The sequence below is a fragment of the Pristis pectinata genome, chromosome 2 (assembly GCF_009764475.1).
Source record: "Pristis pectinata isolate sPriPec2 chromosome 2, sPriPec2.1.pri, whole genome shotgun sequence".
NCBI classification, from domain to species: Eukaryota; Metazoa; Chordata; class Chondrichthyes; order Rhinopristiformes; family Pristidae; genus Pristis; species Pristis pectinata.
This window is the reverse complement of record NC_067406.1, coordinates 48933140-48956324: the sequence shown is the minus strand read 5'-3', so window position 1 is coordinate 48956324 and position 23185 is coordinate 48933140. Positions and strand designations below refer to the sequence as shown.

Here is a 23185-nt window from a genome sequence, read left to right as displayed (position 1 = left end):
GTAAATAAAAATAACATACCAGATCTACAGAATAAAATAGCATTGAAAGAGAAATTTCTAGTACAATGGAGTAGAAATTCTTAACAACCCACGATCAAAAAGTGTAAAGCTTGCTTTTTGGACCAAGTCCTTTAAGATTCAATTATCCATCCAGAATTCTTCAACTGCTCATCCAACAGTAATAAGTCAGTTTTAGATTTACTGTCAATAGACAATAGGAGCAGAAGTAGACCATTCGGCCCTTCGAGTCTGCACCGCCATTTTGAGATCATGGCTGATCCTCAACAATCAATATCCTGTTCCTGCCTTGTCCCCATATCCCTTGATTCCCCTATCTATAAGAAACCTATCAAGCTCCTTCTTGAAAGTGCCCAGAGAATTGGCCTCCACTGCCCTCTGAGGCAGTGCATTGCACAAATTCACAATCCTCTGGGAGAAGAAGTTTTTCCTCACCTCTGTCCTAAATGGCCTAGCCCTTATTCTTAAATCATGCCCCCTGGTCCTGGACTTCCCCAACATCTGGAACATATTTCCTGTCTCTATCTTGTCCAATCCCTTAATAATCCTGTATGTTTCAATCAGATCCCCTCTCAATCTTCTCAATTCCAGCGTGTACAATCCCAGCCTCTCCAACCTCTCAGCATAAGACAGTCCCGACATCCCCGGAATTAACCTCGTAAACCTACGCTGCATGCCCTCTATAGCCAGGATATCCTTCTTTAACCCTGGAGACCAAAACTGTACACAATACTCCAGGAGTGGTCTCACCAGGGCCCTGTACAAATGCAAAAGAATCTCTTTGCTTTTGTACTCAATTCTCCTTGTAATACAGGCCAACATTCCATTAGCCTTCATCACTGCCTGCTGCACTTGCTCATTCACTTTCAGTGACTGATGAACAAGGACTCCTAGATCCCTTTGTATTTCCCCCTTACCTAACTCCACACCATTCAGATAATAATCCGCCTTCCTGTTCCTGCTCCCAAAGTGGATAACCTCACACTTATCCACATTAAACTTCATCTGCCAAGTATCTGCCCACTTACCCAACCTATCCAAATCACCTTGAATTCTCCTAACTTCCTCTACACATGTCGCACTGCCACCCAACTTTGTATCATCAGCAAACTTGCTAATGTTATTCACAATGCCTTCATCTAAATCATCAACATAGATCGTAAATAGCAGCGGTCCCAGCACCGAGCCCTGTGGCACCCCACTAGTCACGGCCTGCCATTCTGAGAAACATCCATTCACCCCTACCCTTTGTTTCCTATCTGCCAACCAGTTTTCTATCCATGTTAATACCCGCCCCCCAATTCCATGAGCCCTAATTTTACCCACCAATCTCCTGTGCGGCACTTTATCAAATGCCTTCTGAAAGTAGAGGTATACAACATCCACTGAATCTCCCTCGTCTATTTTCCTGGTTACATGCTCAAAAAAACTCCAGTAGATTAGTCAAGGATGATTTGCCCTTGGTAAATCCATGTTGACTCGACCCAATCCTATCATTGCTATCCAAATATGCCGCTATTTCATCCTTAATAATGGACTCTAGCATCTTCCCCACCACAGATGTTAGGCTAACTGGACGATAGTTCCCCGTTTTCTCCCTCCATCCTTTCTTAAAAAGTGGGATAACATTAGCCATTCTCCAATCCTCAGGAACTGACGCCCCGAATCTAAGGAACATCGAAAATGATCACCAATGCATCCACAATTTCTAGAGCCACCTCCTTTAGTACCCTGGGATGCAGACCATCTGGACCTGGGATTTGTCAGTCTTCAGCCCCATTAGTCTACCCATCAACATTTCTTTCCTAATGTCAATCCACTTCAGTTCCTCTGTCACCCTCTGCCTTTTGTCCATCCTTACCTCTGGGAGATTTCTTACATCTTCCCCCGTGAAGACAGATCCAAGTACTTATTAAATTCGACTGCCATCTCCCTGTTTCCCGTAATAATTTCACCCGATTCGGTCTTCAAGGGCCCAACATTGTTCCTTAACTAACTTCTTTCCCTTCACATACCTAAAAAAAGCTTTTGATAACCTCCTTAATATTCCTGGCTAGCTTGCCTTCATACCTCATTTTGTCTTCCCGAGTTACCTTTTTGTTAAATTCTACTGCACCTTAAAAATTTCCCAATCTTCTATCTTCCCACTCAGCTTGCTCTGCCATACTTCTTCTTCCTTTTTATCACAATACTATCTCTGACTTCCTTTGTCAGCCACGGTGGCCCCCTTTCCCCTCTGAGTCTTTCCTTACTCTGGGGAATAAACTGATCCTGCCACCTTGTGCATTATTCCCAAGAATACCTGCCATTGCTGTTCCACTGACAATTCTGCTAGGATGCCCGCCCCAGTCAACTTTAGCCAGCTCCTCCCTCATGGCTCAGGATGAGTCCTCACTTACAATCCTTTGCTCAGCAAGTACTCCCTGTCACATGCACACATATTTTCTGTTGGCTGTTCCTTTGGGATTTAGGATCATTTGCTTTCCATTCTGTCTTGTGGGTTCTGAGCTGACTGAAGAGGCCAACGTTGGAACCAAAGATTCTTCCGCAAATGGACAGAATAGGGTGGGCACGTAGTTTTGTCTGGTGGTGCACTCGAATCTGCCACTTATGCAAGGCTTCTGTGTGCTCCCAATGCATGGACTCAAGGTTCTCAAATCCTCCCAAATGCTCCTCCTCCACTTGGAGTGATCCACGGACCAGGGATCTCAAGAGTCAGTGAGGATGTTGCCACTTTTTCTAGAAATCTTTGAACACATTCTTGAATCTTTTTCTCTGTCCCACCTGGTAAATCTCTGACAGTGACAGAACTCAATAGATTATTTCAGGAGTCTTGTGACAGGCCATGCAACACTGATGTTGGTTTGCTTTGCAGAGACAATGTTCTTGAACCGACCTGCACAACCCAATCCAACTGAAGTAACAGAACACCTCTTCCATTACCATGGACTTGTCTCTGATTGTGCAACGAGACACTAGGGCAAAAAATGTTTTTTCTCTCTCTTCACTGTCTTGTGTAATTTATGTACAATTTATTTTCTGTACGTTGTCTGAACCTAAGATGCTGCTGCAAGTTTTTCATTGTACCTGTCTCATTATATTTGTGCATAGGACAATAAACTCAACTTGACAATATCGTTTCTAGTGAATTATGGTGGTTGCTATTGGGAGTTCCTTGTTTCCACATATCCTTAATAGAAAATAGAAGGACCCCTTTCCGGCCAGTTGAGTCTATGCCAGTTTACAGAGCAATTCCATTCCTTTACTAATTTTCCCTGTAACTCAATTCTCCCCACATTCCCATCAACTTACCCCCAGATTTCTACCACTTATTTGTACAGTAGGAGCAATTTTCAGTGGCTGGAAGTAGGCATGCAAGATGGTGGGTGCTGGGCAAGAAACAAGGAAGGAGGAGTGGACAAGGGCTCATATCTGAGCCCACATACGTACATATACTCACACGTGTCCCCAATCCAGGAGATTAAATACCAATCAACAGAGCCTGGTCTCCAGCATCTTGGGCCCTCCCTACCAATGGATCAACATCTCATTCTGTCAAGTCCATGCAAGGGTGTACAACTGCTACCCCACATTAAAATACATCATCCACGAGCAACTTCTATTCCAGAATGTCAGGACCCTCATCAACAGTCCGAGAAATAACACACCTGTACACCAGTTTGCCATCACAGCACGATACCCCTATTGCTGCCTGGAGTAAGAAACTACAAACAGCTGGCAAAGTTTAAAGACTAAGGGATGGATACACCTTCTTCTGGAGGGGCAAACTGAAAGAGGAACGTAGTCTTCACTGAGCAGAGTTTGCCATCAAGAACGAGCTAGTCTGATAGCTAATCTGTATTACAAGTGAATACCTCATGATCTGTCATCTCACTAACACAGAACACTACACATCATTGCATACATCCCAACCCTTAAAACTTTGAATGAGGCCAGGGGAGACTTCTACTCCAAGTTTAAGATGAAAATCCAAAAGAAAATCCTGGTCCTGCATCTCAAATAGATACAAACTGATCCTACTGGGCAACTTCAACACCAAGGTGGGAAAAGACACCAACTTCTGGCAAACCTGGTATGATTGGCAAGGAAGGAGGAGGGAGGACAAACATCAGCAAGGTGGTACTCCTGTCAAAATGCTCAAGTATGGCCCTGACAAAAGAAACATCCTATTTCAGAGGGACAAATACCACCTCACTGCAGCATCTCTGGTTCAAGCACTGGCAATTTAGGTTATATCATACAAAGCAAAGTCAGACGGTGTCACTGAGCTAGTCGCTTCTAGGATTGCTGATAGTACTAGCAGCAGAAAGCATGTCCACAGTTTTTAGTCCAAAACATCAAAATTTTCTAAGTAACCTTGCATCTCACCAATTTAGGTTGCCAAGTTGACATCACGGTCACGGCAGGGGAAAAGAGAATCTCCCAGAGGCTGGTCGAAGATTGATGTGGCTCCAATGGGCTTAAGGGTTTGTTTCCATGTTTGTATGAACTTTAAGAAGACGTACCGTTAACTTTTAACAATGGCCAGAATGGAACTTGAATAAGCAAAAAACGAGAACGAACTTACAATCTTCCTCCCTGCCCATACCACCTTAATTCTGCACAACAATTAAAAAAGATGCATGATGTACAATTATTGAATTTTCTTACTAGAAGGCTCATTAAAAAAGCAACAAGGTACAATTTAGAATCACTTAGGGATACTTGATTGGCACCCCATCCACACTTCAAGAGTGTGTTACCAAAATACTACCAGCATGTCTCCTATGCCACCAGGACCCAAAACCCTTGACCATTGCTACATAACCAAAGAGACCTACCCGAGCCACCCCCCCCACCCAACTTGGTAAATTATACCCCAGGCCGTGCTCCTTCTCACTGCGTACAAACAGAAACGGAAGATCCAGTACAGAAAGTCATATAGTACCAGTCTGAGAAAATAGATAAACTTCTATGTGACTGCTTTGAGTTTGTAGACTGGTCCACGTTCAAACACTCAACAGCCAACCTAGATGAGTATATCACCACTGTTACAGACTTTTATCAGAAAGCATATAGAGGATTGTGTACCAAAAAGATCAATCTGAGTGTTCCCAAACCAGAAACCATGGATGAATCAGGAGATCCACTCCCTCCTTGGGTCCAGGACTGCAGTGTTCAAATCAGGTAACCTTACCTATACAAGAAATTGAGATATGACTTTCATAAAGCTGTCAGGGATGCCAAGAGTCAATACCAGTCCAAAATCAAGTCTCAGACTAGCTACCAGTTGTGGCAGGGCTTACATGTTATAAATGGGCTACAAAACGAAGGTAGCATCGCTAACAACAGCACATCCTTCCTGATAAGCTTAACTCATTTTATGCACATTTTGAACAGAAGGGGTTTGGAATGTCACCACCCACCCTGACAGCCTCCATTGCACCCGAACCCCCAGTCCCCATTACAGATGTCAGATCAGTCTTCTGGAGAGTGAAACCGCAGAAAGCATCTGGCCCTGCTGGTGACCGGGCTGCGTCCTTAGATCCTGTGCAGATCAGCTGATGGGGGTACTTGCTGACATTTTTAACCTCTCCCTACTTCAGTCTGGGGTTCCCACCTGCTTTAAGAAGACCACTATCATCCCGGTACCTAAGAAAAATAAGGTAACGCGCCTTAATGACTACTAGCCTGGTGGCGTCTGACATCCACCATCATGAAAGTGCTTCAATAGGCTGGTCACGGCACACATCAACTCCAGCCTCCCAGACAGCCTCGACCCACTGCAATTCACCTAACAACTCGAAACAGATCCATGCGGATACCATCTCCTTGGCCCTATACTCATCCCTGGAGAATCAGAGACAATAAAGACACCCATGTTAGACTATTGTTCATTGTCTACAACTTCGACTTCATTACTATAAATTCCAAATAAATGCATCTCCAAACTCCTAGATCTGGGACTCAACACCACCTTTTGCAACTGGATCCTTGACTTCCTGACCAACAGATGGCAATCAGCAAGGACAGGCAGCAACACCACCACGATTATTCTCAACACTGGTGCCCCACAAGGCTGTGATCTCAGCCCCCTACTCTACTCCCTATACTGCGTGGCCAGATTCTGCTCTAACTTCATCTTTGCAGATGACACCACTGTAGTGGGCTAGATAGAGAGGCTAGTGGGATAGTCTTATGACAACCTTTCCCTCAGTGTCAGCAAAACAAAAAAAAAGCTGGTCATTGACTTCAGGAAGGGGGGCAGTGCATACGCTCCTGTTTACATCAATGGTGCTGAGGTCGAGAGGGTTGAGAAATTCAAGTTCCTGATAATGAACATCACCAACCACACAGACGCCAAGGCCAAGAAAGTGCACCAGCGCTTCTGCTTCCTCAGGAAGCTAAAGAAATTTGCCATGTCCTCTTTGACCCTCACCAATTTTTAATTGCTGCACCATAATTGCTGCTATCCAGATGCATCATCGCTTGGCATAGCAACTGCTCTACCTGGGACTGCAAGAAAACTGTAGAGAGTTTTTTGTCAGCTCAGCGTGTAACAGAAACCAGCCTTCCCCCTCCATGGACTCTGTCTATACTTCTCACTGCCTCAGTAAAGCAGCCAACGTAATCAAAGACCCCCACCCACCCAGACATTCTCTCTTCTCCCCCCTCGCATCAGGCAGAAGATACCAAAGCAGGGAAGCACGTACACCAGGCTCAAGGACAGCTTCTATAAGACTATTGAACAGTCCCCTAGTATGATAAGATGGACTCCACAATCTACCTTAATTATGGCCTTGCACTTTATTATCCTGCCTGCACTGTCCTTTTTTCTGTAACACTTTATTCTGCATTCTGTTATTGTTTTCCCATGTACTACCTCAATGCACTTTTGTAATGAAATGATCTGTATTGATGGCATGCAAAACAAAGTATTTCACTGTACCTCAGTACATGTGAGGATAATAAACCAAATTTAATTTACCAATTAGGTTAGCGTAATGCTTTGCAGCGCCAGTGACCCAGGTTCAAATCTGGCCACAGTCTGTAAGGAGTTTGTACATTCTCGCCCGTGACTGCGTGGGTCTCCTCCGGGTGCTCTGGTTTCCTCCCCACATTCCAAAGACGTACAGGTTAGGAAGTTGTGGGTATGCTATGTTGGCGCTGGAAACGTGGCGACACTTGTGGGTGCCCCAGAACACTACGCAAAAAGATGTATTTCACTGTGTGTTTCGATGTACATGTGACTATTAAGATATCTTATCCATGTCCAAGATCTCAGGATACCGGTAATTTAAACACTTTGCCATAATATCCCTGAACAAGCCATCTAGTGAAGAGGTTTAAAAGGAAATTAGTTTTAGCAGTAGATGCATTTGGCTGCTGGTGGTTAGTATCCACATGCAAGGTTTGTTTTCCAGCTGTCAGACAAAAGAAATCTTCCTCCCAAAATGGGAAAAAATACAAAAATGCCAATTCCCAAAGGAATTTATTTTAAAAAAAATCCTACTTCAAATAACATAGTCAACTGAAGTTATGCAGTATTTTCAATAAAGACAACCTAGCAAGTTATTCATTTGCCCACATTGTCCGCTCGGCAACAAGGGGCGCGCATGCGCCCAGAGCAGCACCAGGTGGGCGGGGCTTCCATTGTACGGATTCACTGAACTGACTTTGGGACCAACAGGCATTTAAACGAAAACTTGTGACCGACAGTCACCCACCACGGACCACAACCTCAAACAAAATACAAAGCTACAGCGGCTGCTCCGCCCGCGGTCCTCTTCGCCAGCTGCGACTCTGAGCTGGGGTGAACGGCATCACCATTAAACTGTACAACGGGCCCAGCTTTAACAGCGCCCGTGACACGCCGGCGAGTGTGAGGGAACCTTTACCTGCTGTAACTCGGCAAACACCGGGGGAGAGCTCGCAGGAGACCGACCTGCTTCAGACGCACTGACATTGAGGCGGCCATTTCCAACCCGATTACAATCGACGGCGAGCGCCGAGGCTCGTGACGTCCGTCAGACCCACATCCCACAAAGCGCGACCGCATCTCGAAATAAAGTTCCTCCGGCACTCCAGATAAAGTTCCTCCGGATTTCCAGCACTTGAAGCCTCTCTTGTGTCTGAAATAAGTTTACTGCTCGCAACTGTTCCAAAGCAATTAAAACATCTTAATGCAGGTTGAACGTGGTTAGCAAATAATTTTACTTTATTTAAAGAAATACTCCACGATGGTCTATTTTAAAGCTGAAATGTGAAAGTCTTAATTCACTCAACCCTTTTCATAATAATCTGTTGTTTTGAAAATCTTTCAAGATATCAGGGCCTTCCATAGCATTTTATACATATGGAAGTAGTTATGGAGCATTGTCAATGTGGACTGTGAGAACGAGGGTGCCAATGTGCATATATGTCACAATCAGCAATAAGAGACCAGATAATTTATTGGTGACAAACAAAAGAAAATGCTGGAAATACTCAGCAGACTGTACAACACATGTGTAAGGAGAAACAGACCTTTCAACAGGCCTGAAACATCAATCCATAATTTTCTGATACAAGGGGCCGAGGTAGGGAGAGGTTACCATATATCATTACTTGTTTCCTATTTTTTCGGCTGAAACACGTTTCATTGAGTTATAGAGTTATACAACTTGGAAACGGACCCTTCGACCCAACTCAGCCATGCCAACCAACGTGCCTTCCTGAGCTAGTCCCATTTGGCTGCATTTGGCACATATCCCTCTAAACCTTTCCTATCCATATACCTGCCCAAATGTCTTTTAAGTATTGTAATTGTACCTGCCTCTATCACTTCCTCTGGCTGCTTGTTCCATTTACACATCAAGTTGGATAAGTCGCCAGGACCGGATGAGATGTACCCCAGGCTGCTGTGGGAGGCAAGGGAGGAGATTGCACAGCCTCTGGCGATGATCTTTGTATCATCGATGGAGACGGGAGGGGTCCCAGAAGATTGGAGGGTTGCGGATGTTGTTCCCTTATTCAAGAAAGGGAGTACAGATAGCCCAGGAAATTATAGACCGGTGAGTCTTACCTCAGTGGTTGGTAAACTAATGGAGAAGATCCTGAGAGGCAGGATTTATGAACATTTGGAGAGGTATAATATGATTAGGAATAGTCAGTGTGACTTTGTCAAGGGCAGGTCCTGCCTTACGAGCCTGATTGAATTTTTTGAGGATGTGACTAAGCACATCAATGAAGGGAGAGCAGTAGATGTAGTGTATATGGATTTCAGCAAGGTGTTTGATAAGGTACCCCATGCAAGGCTTACTGAGAAAGTAAGGAGGCATGGGATCCAAGGGGACATTGCAATGTGGATCCAGAACTGGCTTACCCACAGAAGGCAAAGAGTGGTTGTTGAAGGGTTGTATTCTGCATGGAGGTCACTGACCAGTGGTGTACCTCAGGGATCTGTTCTGGGACCCTTACTCTTTGTGATTTTTATAAACGACCTGGATGAAGAAGTGGAGGGATGGGTTAGTAAGTTTGCAGATGACACAAAGGTTGGATGTGTAGTGGATAGTATAGAGGGCTGTCAGAGGTTACAGAGGGACATAGATAGGATGCAAAGTTGGGCTGAGAAGTGGCAGATGCAGTTCAACCCAGATAAGTGTGAAGTGGTTCATTTTGGTAGGTCAAATGTGATGGCAGAGTATAGTATTAATGGTAGGACTCTTGGCAGTGTGGAGGATCAGAGGGATCTTGGGGTCCGAGTCCATAGGACGCTCAAAGCGGCTGCACAGGTTGACTCTGTGGTTAAGAAGGCATATGGTGTATTGTCTTTCATCAATTGTGGAGTTGAAGTTAGGAGCCGAGAGGTATTGTTGCAGCTATATAGGACCCTGGTCAGGCCCCACTTAGAGTATTGGGCTCAGTTCTGGTCGCCTCACTACAGGAAGGATGTGGAAGCCATAGAAAGGGTGCAGAGGAGATTTACAAGGATGCTGCCTGGAATGCGGAGCACGCCTTATGAAAGCAGGTTGAGGGAACTCGGCCTTTTCTCTTTGGAGCGACAGAGGATGAGGGGGGACCTGATAGAGGTTTATAAGATAATGAGAGGCATTGATTGGGTAGATAGTCAGAGGCTTTTCCCCAGGGCTGAAATGGTTGCCACAAGAGGACACAGGTTTAAGGTGCAGGGCAGTAGGTATAGAGGAGGTGTCAGGGGTAAGTTTTTTACTCAGAGAGTGGTGAGTGTGTGGAATGGGCTGCCAGCAATGGTGGTGGAGGCAGATATGATAGGGTCTTTCAAGAGACTGTTAGATATGTACATGGAGCTGAGAAAAATAGAGGGCTATGGGTAAGCCTAGTAATTTCTGAGGTAGGGACATGTTCGGCACAGCTTTGAGGGCCAAAGGGCCTGAATTGTGCTGTGGGTTTTCTATATTCAACGTTCTATGACTCTCTGTATGAAAAACTTACCCTTTAGTTCCCCTTTAAGTCTCTCCCCTCACCTTAAACACATGCCTCTAGTTTTGGACTCATCTATCCAGGGAAAAAGACAGTGACCATCCATCTTATCTATGCCCCTCATAATTTCATAAACCTGTATAAGGTCACTCCTCATCCCCCTTTGCTCCAAGAAAAACACTCCCAGCCCATCCAGTCTCTCCTTATAACTTAAGTCCTGCAGTTCTGACAACATCTTTGTCAATCTTTTCTGCACCCTCTCTAGCTAAATTACATCCTTCCTATAGTATAGCGACCAGAACTGCACACGATATTCCAGGTGCGTCCTCACCAAGATCCTATGCAGCTGTAACATGATATCCCAACTCTTGTCCCCTCGGATGAAAGCAAGCGTACCATAACTCTTCTTCATCACCTTGTCTACCTGTGTCGCCACTTTCAGGGAACTATGTACTTGCACCCCTAGGTCTCTCTGCTCAACAATGCTCCTCAGGGCCCTGTTATTTACTGTGCAAGTCCACCTTGGTTTAACTTCATCACTTGATACTTATCATGGTAGTTAAATTCCATCTACCATTTCTTTGCCCACTTTCCCAGTTTATCTACATGCCGTTGTAACCTTCATGTCACCTTTCAAATGTTTAATGATGGTGCTTACAGTGGAACGTTTGATAATTATCACCATTGTAGCTTGTAGCTTACTTTACAACAAATCTAACATGTTGAAAAGCTTCCCTATAGAGCATGTTCTGTGTGAGATCAATTTTGCTACAATCGTTGAAAAAGCAGTTGAACTTTTGTAAGTGATCATAATGAACACAGGATATGCAAGATAAATTTTAGACCACACAGCCTCAGGAGTTGCTGCTCCACTACTGAGGTGGATTATTTTGTGATTTGTATAATGAAGTTTCCTGTCCTCATAATAGGAAATCTTCTAAATTATCATGTTTTATCACATGTGGCGTATCTTTCCAGTCAACTTACTGAAGCTGCATCAGCTGCGGGGGACCTTGCATTAATTGGCACCAAGGTGGGTCATCTGTGTCATGACAATGATAGCCTGCTTTCACCTGTTACATTACACTACTCTATCCCTGCCTCATCGTATCTGCTACTGTGTTGCAGACCACACCAGCCCACCACCCCCAACCTTGCTCCCAACTTCCCAGCCCACCATAATGCATGTCCTGGCTACTGAAATCCTCAACCATCCACTTGCTGTGTCTAGACTCCCATTGTTTTCATGGCTAGTATTCCATCTTCCATCATCCGTCAATGACGTCCTAAACTCTTCTGCCCTTTGCCGACATCACACTGTTTAGTTCAATCATCTTCCATTGCTCACTGGCCTATGTGGACTATTGGTTAAGCAACACAAAAGTAGGCCTTCCCTTCGTATAGCTATAATCTCCTCCAGCCCTGCACTCTTCAATTCTGTCTCCTTGCACATCATCAATTTTAATTACTCCACCAATGCTGAACGTGTTTTCTACTGCCTGGTCTCTTAAGTTCTGAGATGTCATCCCTTAATGTTTGCATCTGCATTCTCTTTTAAAATGCTCTCTGAAACCGACGTCTGCCTTCAAACTTTGTCATCACCATATATCTCCTTGGAGGAATAAGAGTTGGATAAAGTTCCTGTGAAGTGGTTTTAATACATTAAAGTGCTTTATAAATATGAACATGTTCTATTTGTATATTTAGCATATTTTTGGAATGTGGAATCATATTCACCCTTAATCTGCTAATGTTGAACATGTGCTCCAATGTTGATTATTGGCTTGGATATTCTGCCACACACACACTTCAGCAAGAGACTTTTTAAAAAAAAATAAAGATCTCTGATATTAAGCTAAAACTACCCTGTAAAAATGCTGCTTTCATATTTTCATTCCCCTTTGGTGATCTCTGTTTACTTAGTAATTGTATTCCTTTATTTACAATTTAATCATGAAATTAATTCTTTTTTTTTCATCTTACAAAAAGACAGATAAACCATCTTCATTATTATGATTAAAGACCAATCCATTCCCATATTACATATAACATTCATATGTTTTGTGGGAACTAAGGTAACTACATGAGGGAGGAAAAAAGGAATAGGTGGTTATACTAATTGGATTAGATAAAAATAGAAAAGGGGAGCTCATGTGGAGGACATTGGTATGGGCTAATTGCACTAAATGCCCTGTTTTAAGCCTGCATTTTTTATGTAAATCCACGTGAAACTGTCAATTTTAGTTACTGAGGACTAAAGGAAGTTTTTACAGAATAAAGCAAAACATTTATTTTGGTAACTGTAAGGCAGCTTGATGTACTTGTACATGACAATTAAATTATCATGATCAACTGTTAACAAATTCTCCAAAGGCAAGCTATTCCACAATACTTCATTTGGGACCTTTGCTTCCTTTCCCTTATTTGCTCCTTTGTTAAGAATTTATTATTATTACAATGGAACAATAGCTATTAGTATTTTAGCAACATGGATGTAAATAGTAAGAAATATTGTGCCAAATATAAATTTGTTATAGGTCATATCCATGTGACTAAGTTACACATGTAATAAATGTAAAATGTGTACCTTCTACCGGCCTGCTCTGGGGCAATTGTCTTCTAAAAAGAAAACTAAACATTGCACGTTGCTAAGGTTATCATCATAAATCTAAATATAAGCACTTGCTCCAGATTTCAGATAGTGGAGTGTGCAGCAATTTCTTTCTTACCTGCATTTAATACTATTCATGGATTAGATATTAGATGATTCTTAACACACAAAACACCAACATGCTTTAATTTCATAAGAGGCCTTTATTTCTGGTGAGGGGAATATTCATACAGGGAAACAACAAAATGAAAATTCTTATGGCTTTTTATTGTTTATTCATAATGTATTTACAGATCCTCGTTATTACTTTTTATATACATTGCACATTTACATGATAGAAAAAGTACAAAACTATATATTTGGATGAATTTAAATCTGTCATGTTTGAAAATATAAAATTGTATCTGCAACATAATTTTTAAGCAAAATGAAAAACCTGAACTGTTTGCATTTGTCAAACCTTTACAGCAACACACCAGTAAAAGTCAATCTGATTATACAGCCATAAAATGATCCTGTAACCTTACAGCTGCAGAACATCTCCAGTTGACAGCAAGTTCCAGACATAGCACATTTGATCAGTTACATGGCACGCTGTAAACAATATCTGAAGCTTTATTTACATCAATGTGTAACATATTCCAATAAATAAATATAAAAGGTAAAACATGCAGATATTATAACTAAAATCTGTAGTACAAAAGGAAAATGACCAGCCACATTTACAGCTATCATAATGCAATTTACAGTTTGCAGGAAAAGTATACTTTACAAGCATCATACGTCACAATAAATTAACGATAACACTGTTCTCTTGACGAATATATTTCCAAATCAAGTTGACCTATTTTATGTATAAATTATAAACATGACAGTATAAATAAAAATCTACTAAACTCAACTATGTATACTTCTTCAAAATAAATAAGCGTACACTTATTTACAAATAAGTACACCGAATCCTTCCTCTTCCAACAGGTGAGAAAATTACCAAATCGGAAATGCAGATTTAGGAAAGGTGTTATTTTCTTGCTCGTCTTCTTCATCTTCGTCTTCTTCAGTTATGGCTATGGGAGAATATACGGTAGCTGTTGTATAAATAAGGATGACAACAGCGCACAACCTCAGTGCATGTTTTCAAATCTCTCCTACAGCCCCAATAGTCTTTTCTGAATGAGGCATAAGAATGAGATTTGTGACATTTGCTATTACGAAGTAATGTTTTATAATACCATTACTGACGTGGGATGTGAAGATTCAATAGTCATGCTTTATGGCAGTGTTCTTGTGGTCTAACATTTACGTTGTTTCCATCCATTGCATTCTTCACTGCTACCGAATTAAACCTATGAACTATTTAAATAGCTTTAAAATCCAAAACAACTGCAGTGAAGCCTTTGGAAGATCGCTACTGATAAGAAGGCATCAGGTTCAACTGGAAATCGATGTCGAAATCTATCACTATCATGGCATTTTAATCTCTCAGGATATCTTCTTTCCCTGAACGTGAACAGGAAGGACCCATTGCATTTTTGTCCAAGAAAACGTTCACTATTTACTAACTTTAACAGTTACTCAGATTTGAAGCAGAAACGTAACAATTCCTCGCGAATCTTTAAATCAGTCTGCCCTAATATTAGTTGAAGTTACGTTGATGCCCAGTTATTTCTTATGGAATATTACATAATCCACTGACATACCGACGTCACTGAAAGTTTCCTCCCTCGGGGAATCATGCAAACAGTGCTCGGAAAATAGAAGTGTACAATTGTTGTATTAAAATAAAAGTGTCTATTGTTACCACAGCAAAAAGGGGCAGCACTTAATGTGTGTAAGGGAGATGGAAGGGACGTGAGTAAAGATGGGCAATAACTTCTATAGGAATAAGAAGATTCACTTGGTCAGAATATTTTATCTGCTCCTCTGAAGAAGGTGTGTACTTGAAACGCTCTCATCACACACCTCACAAAGTCCAAGTGTTTAATTCTCCAACCTGCTTAAGTGAAAGTAGTTGCACTTTTGGAGAGACGGGTAATTCCTTCTGTTTATCAATATGTGACAAAATCTTAAATGCGAGTGTAAAGAATGAGTTTATCATTTGACTACCCCCAGCAAACAAAGCAGATCCCCCTCCACAGTCCCTTGAAATGACATGGAGGAAATGCATAGTCTTAATTGGTAGATTAATAGATGGCAATACATTTGATAAGATCCTTGTCATCGGGGAGCTCGAGCTGGTAAATGAAAACCATTTGAGCGAAATATGGAAGAAACAGCGAATCTTATTTTTGGCCTAAAAGTTACTTACAATTGCACGATCCTGTGTGTTTAATCTCCAGCAGGGTGCCAGAGGAACAGGCTGAGTTTTTCATCGCACACTCATTGGGGTAAGTGGTGTTATCAGTTGCGCACACTGGCTCATCCGAACGTCCACCCTGACACACATTGCAAACTACGCATCGACCCCTGCCGAGCCGTCTGTCCCATAAACACTTCTTTCCAGAGCTACATTCTATGTCTTCACAGGATTTCGCTTCTAAAGGAATAAGAGAAAGAAAACAAGTTTGTAAAACAAAAACTGTCTTGGCTAATGATTGTTCTATTAGTCTTCAACAACATCGTCACACTTGAAGTTCTACTCCTGTTACTGACAAATTAAAGTCTTCACTGCATTGTTTACTTGTGCATGTGTTAACAGTTTGCACGCCACGATTCCAGCCATATTCGCTATCGTCATCCATCAGAAGATCTAAACTCAAAGTTTGACTCCTAGACCTTAACAGGTACACAGGATAGATGCTTAGTACGTTTCCCCTGCAATCATGTATTCCGGTTGGTACAAAAATACATCCAAGAGGCATCTTGCATCTTTGAACCTTTTTTTTGTCTCACATGAAACAATAAAATATTAAGCACTTTAGAAACTGACGTTCTAAATTAGACATCAATGAGTCATACTTTTATCGTTGCATAATCCAATTTTTACTGCTAATAAGAATGTAAGAAGCAAAAGTAGGAGTGTGCCATTCTGTCCGTTGTATCTTCTCCATCAATCAGTAAGATCATGGCTAATCTTTTGCCTCAATACCACATTCCTCTACCAACTCCATGCCCCTCGATTCCCTTAATATCTAAAAACCTGCTCCTGTCATTCGAAGTAATAATTCACGTGAGCAAATGCAATTTCCATCATCACCATTGAAGTTGCATTTCCAATATCATAGCTGGGTAATGATCCTTAGGGATAAGGCTGAAATACATGCCATGCACCTTTAATGACACATAGCACTTGAAACCTCATGTGGAAAGATTCAGTTCCTCAAAATGTTCTTTTACAAAGACCCGGGATACGAGTATGAGGAATATCTTTCCGCGTCAAAGTATATTCAGGGTGGGACATTAAAAGTTGAATATCTTTGAATGTCATGCATTTGCAATTTTGGATTTAGTTATTTTGTAAAAAAAATAAGCTTAGAAATAAAACATATCGTTCCATTATGGACAGATTCATTTCTCAGCTTTAGAAAATTGAAAAGATAATGTGATTAGTAAAGATGACCTTTGTGCTACGTTGGTGGCCAGTGCTATAAACGATATCAGTGTGCTTTTTCTAGGAATATTTGGATAGCCAGTGACTGCTAAGTTTCATTTTGTCCGTTGCACACTATTATACTGACAGAAAGAAAACTCTTCCCACATTGTCTTCAGCCTGTATAAGTGTATGCGGTTTGCACTTTGTGAGGTCTTGAGTACGTACTTATACATTTTCCTTCGTATGCCACTCCAATGGATCTTCCCATCAAGCAGGTGGCCCGTCTGATGTGGCAGGCGCTGGCATACGTGATCCCGTCATTGCCGCACAGATACTGCTCGGGACTTGAAGGTTCAGGGCAAATCCTCGGGTTACACATCACACAGTAGGCGCTGTTAGTCTGATCTACCACACACACCGAGCTGCCTGGACACAAGACATCCCGGCAGGTTTCTGAAAAAGAAAGGAAACGCTAAAAAAAATGTGAAATGTGCATCTGTTGGAAACAATCGTTTGTAATGGGCTGGGCTGATCTTTGTGAGGACCGGCGTAAGGGTCAAAATGTGCCTTATAGGAAATGCAGATCAATCCTAAATATGCAATAGCTATTTAGTAGACAAGAACGTGAACAATAAGTAACTCGGCCCCTAATCTGACAAGGAATGAACTACATACATATTTAAAATCAAATATGTATGAAAAATCATTCAAAAGTAGACTCTACATTTGAGTTGAGCAATTTGTTATGTGGTACTGCTTAAGTGAGATCCTCCCTTCTTCTTGGAAGTTGTTGCCATTGAGCACATTCCTACTGCACACATACTTCTGCATTTGCCTTGGTACTGGACCTCCAGTTCGGGATGTCCTTTGCATCTCGCCTTCAGTAGGACGCACTCGTCTTTGTAAGTTTTCCCATCAGTCCCACACACCGAGCCTTTCCATGTGACGTTAGAGCAGTCAGGGGCACAGACACATCGAGGTTTGTTCTTTTTGTTCATCTTGCACCTTTTACCGGGACCACAATCGACGTTATCGCAGGTTTCTAGAAAGAAAAGTACGCAAATGCAATTGTCTGGAGACTGTTTCAATGCAGCAATTAAGTAATGGAAGTGTGGTAAATTGCCCTTGTTAGCCAAACTAATCACATAATCACCAAATGAGAAATATACTTTAATGTTATTTTCCTGATGTTTAAGATTAAACAGCTCAGGGTCAGTCGCCATCTTATTAGCTCTGCAGAACGATAACATTCAAGCTAGTCTATCTAAAGCTACTTATGCAGGTTAGACTTTGTCGAATCGCCACGGACAGGAGTGTATATCAAAGTACTTATTAGAATTGTTTAGCAATTACACGCAAAATATGATACACGTTATTCGAAAACCGATTTTAAAAATATATTGATGCAAGAGATTTCGATTCACGGAGGCTAACAAAGGTGTACCTTTACAAGGCGTGCAGCCAGGGGCTCCACCGTTAAAGATGATCCATCGAAAAAGTGTGCTGGATGGGACGTCATCCTCAGTCCATGCCGTACCCAATCTTCCACTCTTGCAGCACTCTTCCCGGTTGACCCCGGTCATATACAGGACTTGGCATTTGCCATTCTTGGCTTGTTGTAGCCAGCAGTTCCCAGCTGCAACGCACACAGTCATATCAGTGTCAGGTCTACTGATCCAAACTCAACACGTGCACCTTATACTGACGTTACAAGAATGTTTACTTCAAGTATTTTGCATCAGTCTGTGTAAAGCACTGAAGTTATCGATATTTCCCAGCGGTAACCTTGTGATATTTTTGAATATCGTGTTTGTAAAGTTATCTGGCTCCAAACCAACACAAGACCGGGATTGCATACGCGTGCGTTGAAAGGAAAGCACAGTCTACTAGGGCTCACCGATACTGAGGACCCAGAAAGAACCAAATCGGCAAGAAATGGTGTGGCGAGTTGTTCGTCATTTAGACGTGATAAAAAATGAGGGGACTGACAATTTAACAGCATCTATACTGAGCATCGCAAACTTTCGCGGCAGGTATCGGTAAATCATGATCTCGTGATTTTTATATCGGCAAAGTCACTCAGGAATAGAAACATTCGCAGTATTCCTGTATTCTAAAAATGTCTGAACTCTGCTGCCTCTTCTGGAGAGTCTAGACGCAGTTGATACCGCCTGATATAAATCTCTTTCTCTTATATGTATATTTAGCGTGCTTGGTTACACTAGGAGTTTTTTGTTAGCAGTAGAAGTCGGGACTTATTGGAAAAGACAAGTGGCAATTATTTCCACTGGGCCAAAATATCAGTTCAGTTTTTAAGCCCTGCCACAGTTCCGCGTGATACAGCGATGCCACTCACCTCCAGTCGCTCCATCGGACGTTTACGCGACGGTTGATATGCCGGATCAATGGGGCGTTTTGCCTCTATGTAACACCCTACTGATTTTACTAATCGAATAAAGACCTACACAACGTTGATTCCAAGGATCCAAACTCAGTTCATTATTCGTTTTCTAAGTGGGTCCATGGAATGTCCGCACAGGTAATGCGAACTGCACCTAACAATTCAGCGCGACGGTGTTTCAGCAAATGTGAATAAAGTACAGAAACACATGTTCGAAAGGTAACTTGCCACATCGCATTTTGATCTGAGAGCCTTTAACCAGAAACAAACGGTAAGTACACTTTGTGGATCAGCGTCGGGCTTTTCAGCATGTCCTCCCACAGAGAAAAAATAATACACGAGACACGTCTAAACAAACTTGAAACTTAGAGCCATATTTATAAACCTAGCAACAGAGGGTAACTCTTCCCCAGTCCGCTTCTAACTTACCCTGCACTCGTTCGTCTCCAATGGTGAGGAAGATAAAAAGTAAAAAAACGTGATACGCAGCTCTGTTGCTTAGCATCCTTAACATTGTTACACTCAGTATCGCCGCAGATAAGTACTGATCTGAGAACACCAGTCAAGTCTGATCGCAGAGTTGAATGAACGTCAAACTGTGAATGCAGTCACTCTTAAATATTTTGGCTGAAAAGGGTCTTGGCTGGTCCGTTTGGTGGGCGGTCTTCTGATGGCATGGTAATGTGCTTGGCAGAATGGGGGAGGAGGAAGTGATCAAAAAAAGTTAAGGTGGACGGAAACTTAATCAGGTGACATTTCACCGCCTTCTCTCAACTTCCCTAAAATCTCAGTCAATAAAACCACAAATGTAAGATATAAATTTATGATCTGCACGCCGGGTTGCAGGTGACACGACCGCACAAGCTAATGGAGAGACCATGTGGGATGGATGAAATTATCTTTACTGTTATTCTTCACGTACTTATCGTCTGATCTTGGATTTTCTTTTGGTCTTGTGCCACTTTAAGCATTACATAGCTACAATAGAACAAATACTAAACATTCGTAGGTAATTTATTTTCCGAGGATGCTTATAGCCAGCAGATAGGCATCATCTGTAGGCAAATATAATCCGTCCTATCTATTAAACTCCCCCCCCCCAACATATTATAATTAATGGATTCCAGCTTTTAAGGTCCGGTTGCAATCGTAGCGCACAAATACAAGTGATTAATATAGGTCAATATTGATATTTCCCCTAATATCTTCGAATGGGAGGTTTATTTACATGGAAAGCAAGTTATTATCATAATTGACCTCCTTAAGTTCACTCTCAAAACACACATGGGAGAGTTTTTTTAACTGCAACGCTAGCTTGGAAGATCGGTGCAGAGTTTGTGATTAACTTATTGCCATCTGACTGCTTTGGTGGAGCATATCATTGTGATAAATACTAAAATAGGGAGTCAAAATTGAAACCAAAGAAACTGATACCGTCCGCCCATTCTGCCACTTGGTATTAGAAAAGCAGTTAGATTTAATACGCAGAACTGGCAAAGTTTCACGTCTATTACTGGATCAGACTTCGCGTGTCTATGAAATGCCGTAGGCGGTCTCCTATTCTCATTTAAGAGATTGTGACATCGATAGTCGAATCTTAGTGTTGCTCAATGAAGTCACTTTTGGCAGGGAGGAAGAAGTATATGGGAAACCTTCCTCCAGGAAAAGATAAAACGCATGATCCGACTTAAATCATGATCGCCCTTAAACCCAGATATATCCAGGCAACTTTTTAGTTGTGATAGGTGTATGGACCTCACTCGAAATAACTCAGCGTTAACAGACGTTTTCCACCAGCTGCGGGATATAGTGGTAATCTTTTAATAAAGACTTATTACAATAGGCTCTTTATAATAAATGCCAGAAATGCAATCGTTCTAATATTAGAGTAGACAGTTGTTTGGGTGATCGTAATATTTATCACACAAGAACGTTCAAAATAGACATCCCAATAAAAGGGCCTTGCCACCATACTGTAGAAACACACAAAAAAATCACCTTTTAGATACAGCAACTCCATGCAAATTATTTTCAGTTTCAACGCCGCGGAACTCCAGTCTCTGCATCTGGATGATCCTGGATTGTTGTTCCCCAACATGGCAATTCTGGTCTATTAATTCTCTTTTTGGGAAAACGTTATGCAGCCCCCTAACGATTCAAACAAGGTAACTGCAGCTGAAGGGAGAACCATTTGGGTGATTGATTTCCAGGTTTTCTGACCAAAATGACTAAATGATTTCCCCTCTCAACAACTCTGTTTTCCTTGTTTTGTCATAGAGGTAGGATGGCGAAAGAAAGCGCAAATATTTCCTGTCACGTTTTCGTAATGTAGTTCAGAGGCCTGCATTTGGATTCGTTTTCGACAAACATGAAATCATATATAAAGGCAGGAACGATCTTCCATCCCTAAAGCAATCTTCAGGGCGAGAAACTGGCATTCAGCTGGGGCGGGATAAGCATCATAAAATATGATTTTAAATAAAACCGTCAAAAGTACGAGTAAAAGGTCGATTGACTGTCACTGCACACAATGTTTCCTGAGGGTGTCATTAAGAATTTGTTTCATAGGGAGAAAAAATCCTTCTAACCAAAATCTCCCCCACCCTTTTGTGGGTAGCTGATCAGCTTTGATCGTCAAACATGGAATATTTATTGCGCAAGTTTTATTATAGCATGATAAATCTCAAACACAGCACTGGTTACCAGCACCTGCTGCTGAATCAGAAACTTGAATCAAATTTCATCCTTACACACACACACACACACACACACACACACACACACACACACACACACACACACACACACAGAGGAAATGGAAAAATCTTTCAAAGTAAAACATTGATGGAGAAGTAGAAGTGCCAATTGGAGATGAAGCTGGAGCTTATGTGTGAGTCAGAGATAGACCTGGTTGGATAGAACGGAGGAGCCAGAGAACAGCATCAAGTTTAGAGAAAATGAATAGAGACAAATGCAGACAGGTTGCCTGAAAGGGAAAACAAAAGGACATGGCATTCAGTAAAGCGAGGTGGTCACTAGACAAGGGAAATGTGAGGGGTTATTAGAGATGGGGAGTGCTGAAAAATGAGGAAAAAAAACATTCAGGAGATTGAAACGCAGCCCCTGTCTAGTTCTGGTGTAAGACCAAAGTGAGACATCTGGAGGACGAAAGTTGCATGCGCTCACCCACGTTTCTAACGCTATTTCAGGAACTCGACAGGTACGCTTTTAATTTTCGTGATTGCTAAGCAGCCAATAATTTGTATCAAAGCCATTATTTTGATGTGACTGGAATATTTTAAAACGGCAAGTACTTTAAGACCTGTTAAAAAGTGATATGCACCCCATCAGAACTTATAAAACAAATTATTGAGCTATTCTACGCCATTCCCGGTTCTGTATCTGGATCATTCTTGTATCTTTACATATGAAACCACTCCGTATTCCTAAAATACGACTGGATTTGCTTTCTCGTGCAGTCCAAAGTTTGCTGGAACGAAATTATTTAGCGATTCGTTTTCATCTGACCTCTTAATGAATATCAATCTTTAGTAACAGAGGCCTAGCTAAAAGGATGACACGGATTAACAATCCCTTCTGAAAAATAACTCCGGTCGTGCTAAAGTCTGCACAAAGTCTGCACGTTATGCTTTGCTGACTTAAGAAAAAAGTCTTAATGTCGGGGGGCCGTCTTAGTTTACTGCCTACTGGCTGTGCAGAAATAACTACTCCATTAATAATAGATGTCAGCAATTGTGCACTTTATTATTTAGTCGTTGGGTATTATTTAAAATTGAGTTAACTTAAAATCAATGATTTAGGTTTTCTGCCTCCTGTGGGTAATACAAAATGTGTCGATGAAAATATTCTTCACAAAAGAATATTAGATTAATATTATAAAAGTATTTATTATTGTTGTGGCTTCGCAAGCATAAGGGTGACACTTCATAAGTTATATCCGCAGGGAAATATTTCTTGCAAAATATTAAATCATCCAAAAAAGTAAAAGTGCAATGTGAACATGTAGTAATGAGGATCAGTTAAATCAGGTTCAGTTAAAAATGTGAAAGCTTTTCCTTTTATGGTTTTAGAGGATATAATCTTACAGACACATGCAAACATAAAATAATTCATATTTTAATGTACTGAAATATACTGTGATCAAGAATATACCGTGTATCAA

The 23185-nt window shown here is 41.6% G+C and overlaps 2 protein-coding genes across 4 annotated transcripts in view; both read right to left on the bottom strand.

The window, feature by feature from the left end:
- ndufs4 (NADH:ubiquinone oxidoreductase subunit S4) overlaps positions 1 to 8045 on the bottom strand; it is a 91113-nt gene extending 83068 nt beyond the window's left edge. The window contains exon 1 of the mRNA XM_052045237.1: positions 7917 to 8045. Within this exon, the coding sequence (XP_051901197.1) occupies positions 7917 to 7996 (80 nt within the window). The 5' untranslated portion in view covers positions 7997 to 8045. The remainder of the gene's footprint in view (positions 1 to 7916) is intronic.
- Positions 8046 to 13419: 5374 nt separating this feature from the next.
- On the bottom strand, positions 13420 to 21058 carry LOC127583505 (follistatin-like). Of its 3 annotated transcripts, none has more exons than XM_052039571.1 (6): positions 21001 to 21058; positions 18046 to 18237; positions 17425 to 17643; positions 16827 to 17054; positions 15378 to 15605; positions 13420 to 14136 (listed from the first exon to the last, which is right to left on the bottom strand). In XM_052039571.1, the coding sequence occupies exons 1-6, from the start codon at positions 21020 to 21022 to the stop codon at positions 14057 to 14059; spliced, it is 969 nt and encodes a 322-aa protein (XP_051895531.1). In that variant the 5' UTR covers positions 21023 to 21058; the 3' UTR covers positions 13420 to 14056. The 3 variants fall into 3 exon arrangements, with proteins under 3 accessions (XP_051895531.1, XP_051895522.1, XP_051895541.1); XM_052039562.1 differs by lacking the exon at positions 21001 to 21058 and adding an exon at positions 19432 to 19563; XM_052039581.1 differs by lacking the exon at positions 21001 to 21058 and adding an exon at positions 18958 to 19060.
- Positions 21059 to 23185: the final 2127 nt, after the last annotated feature.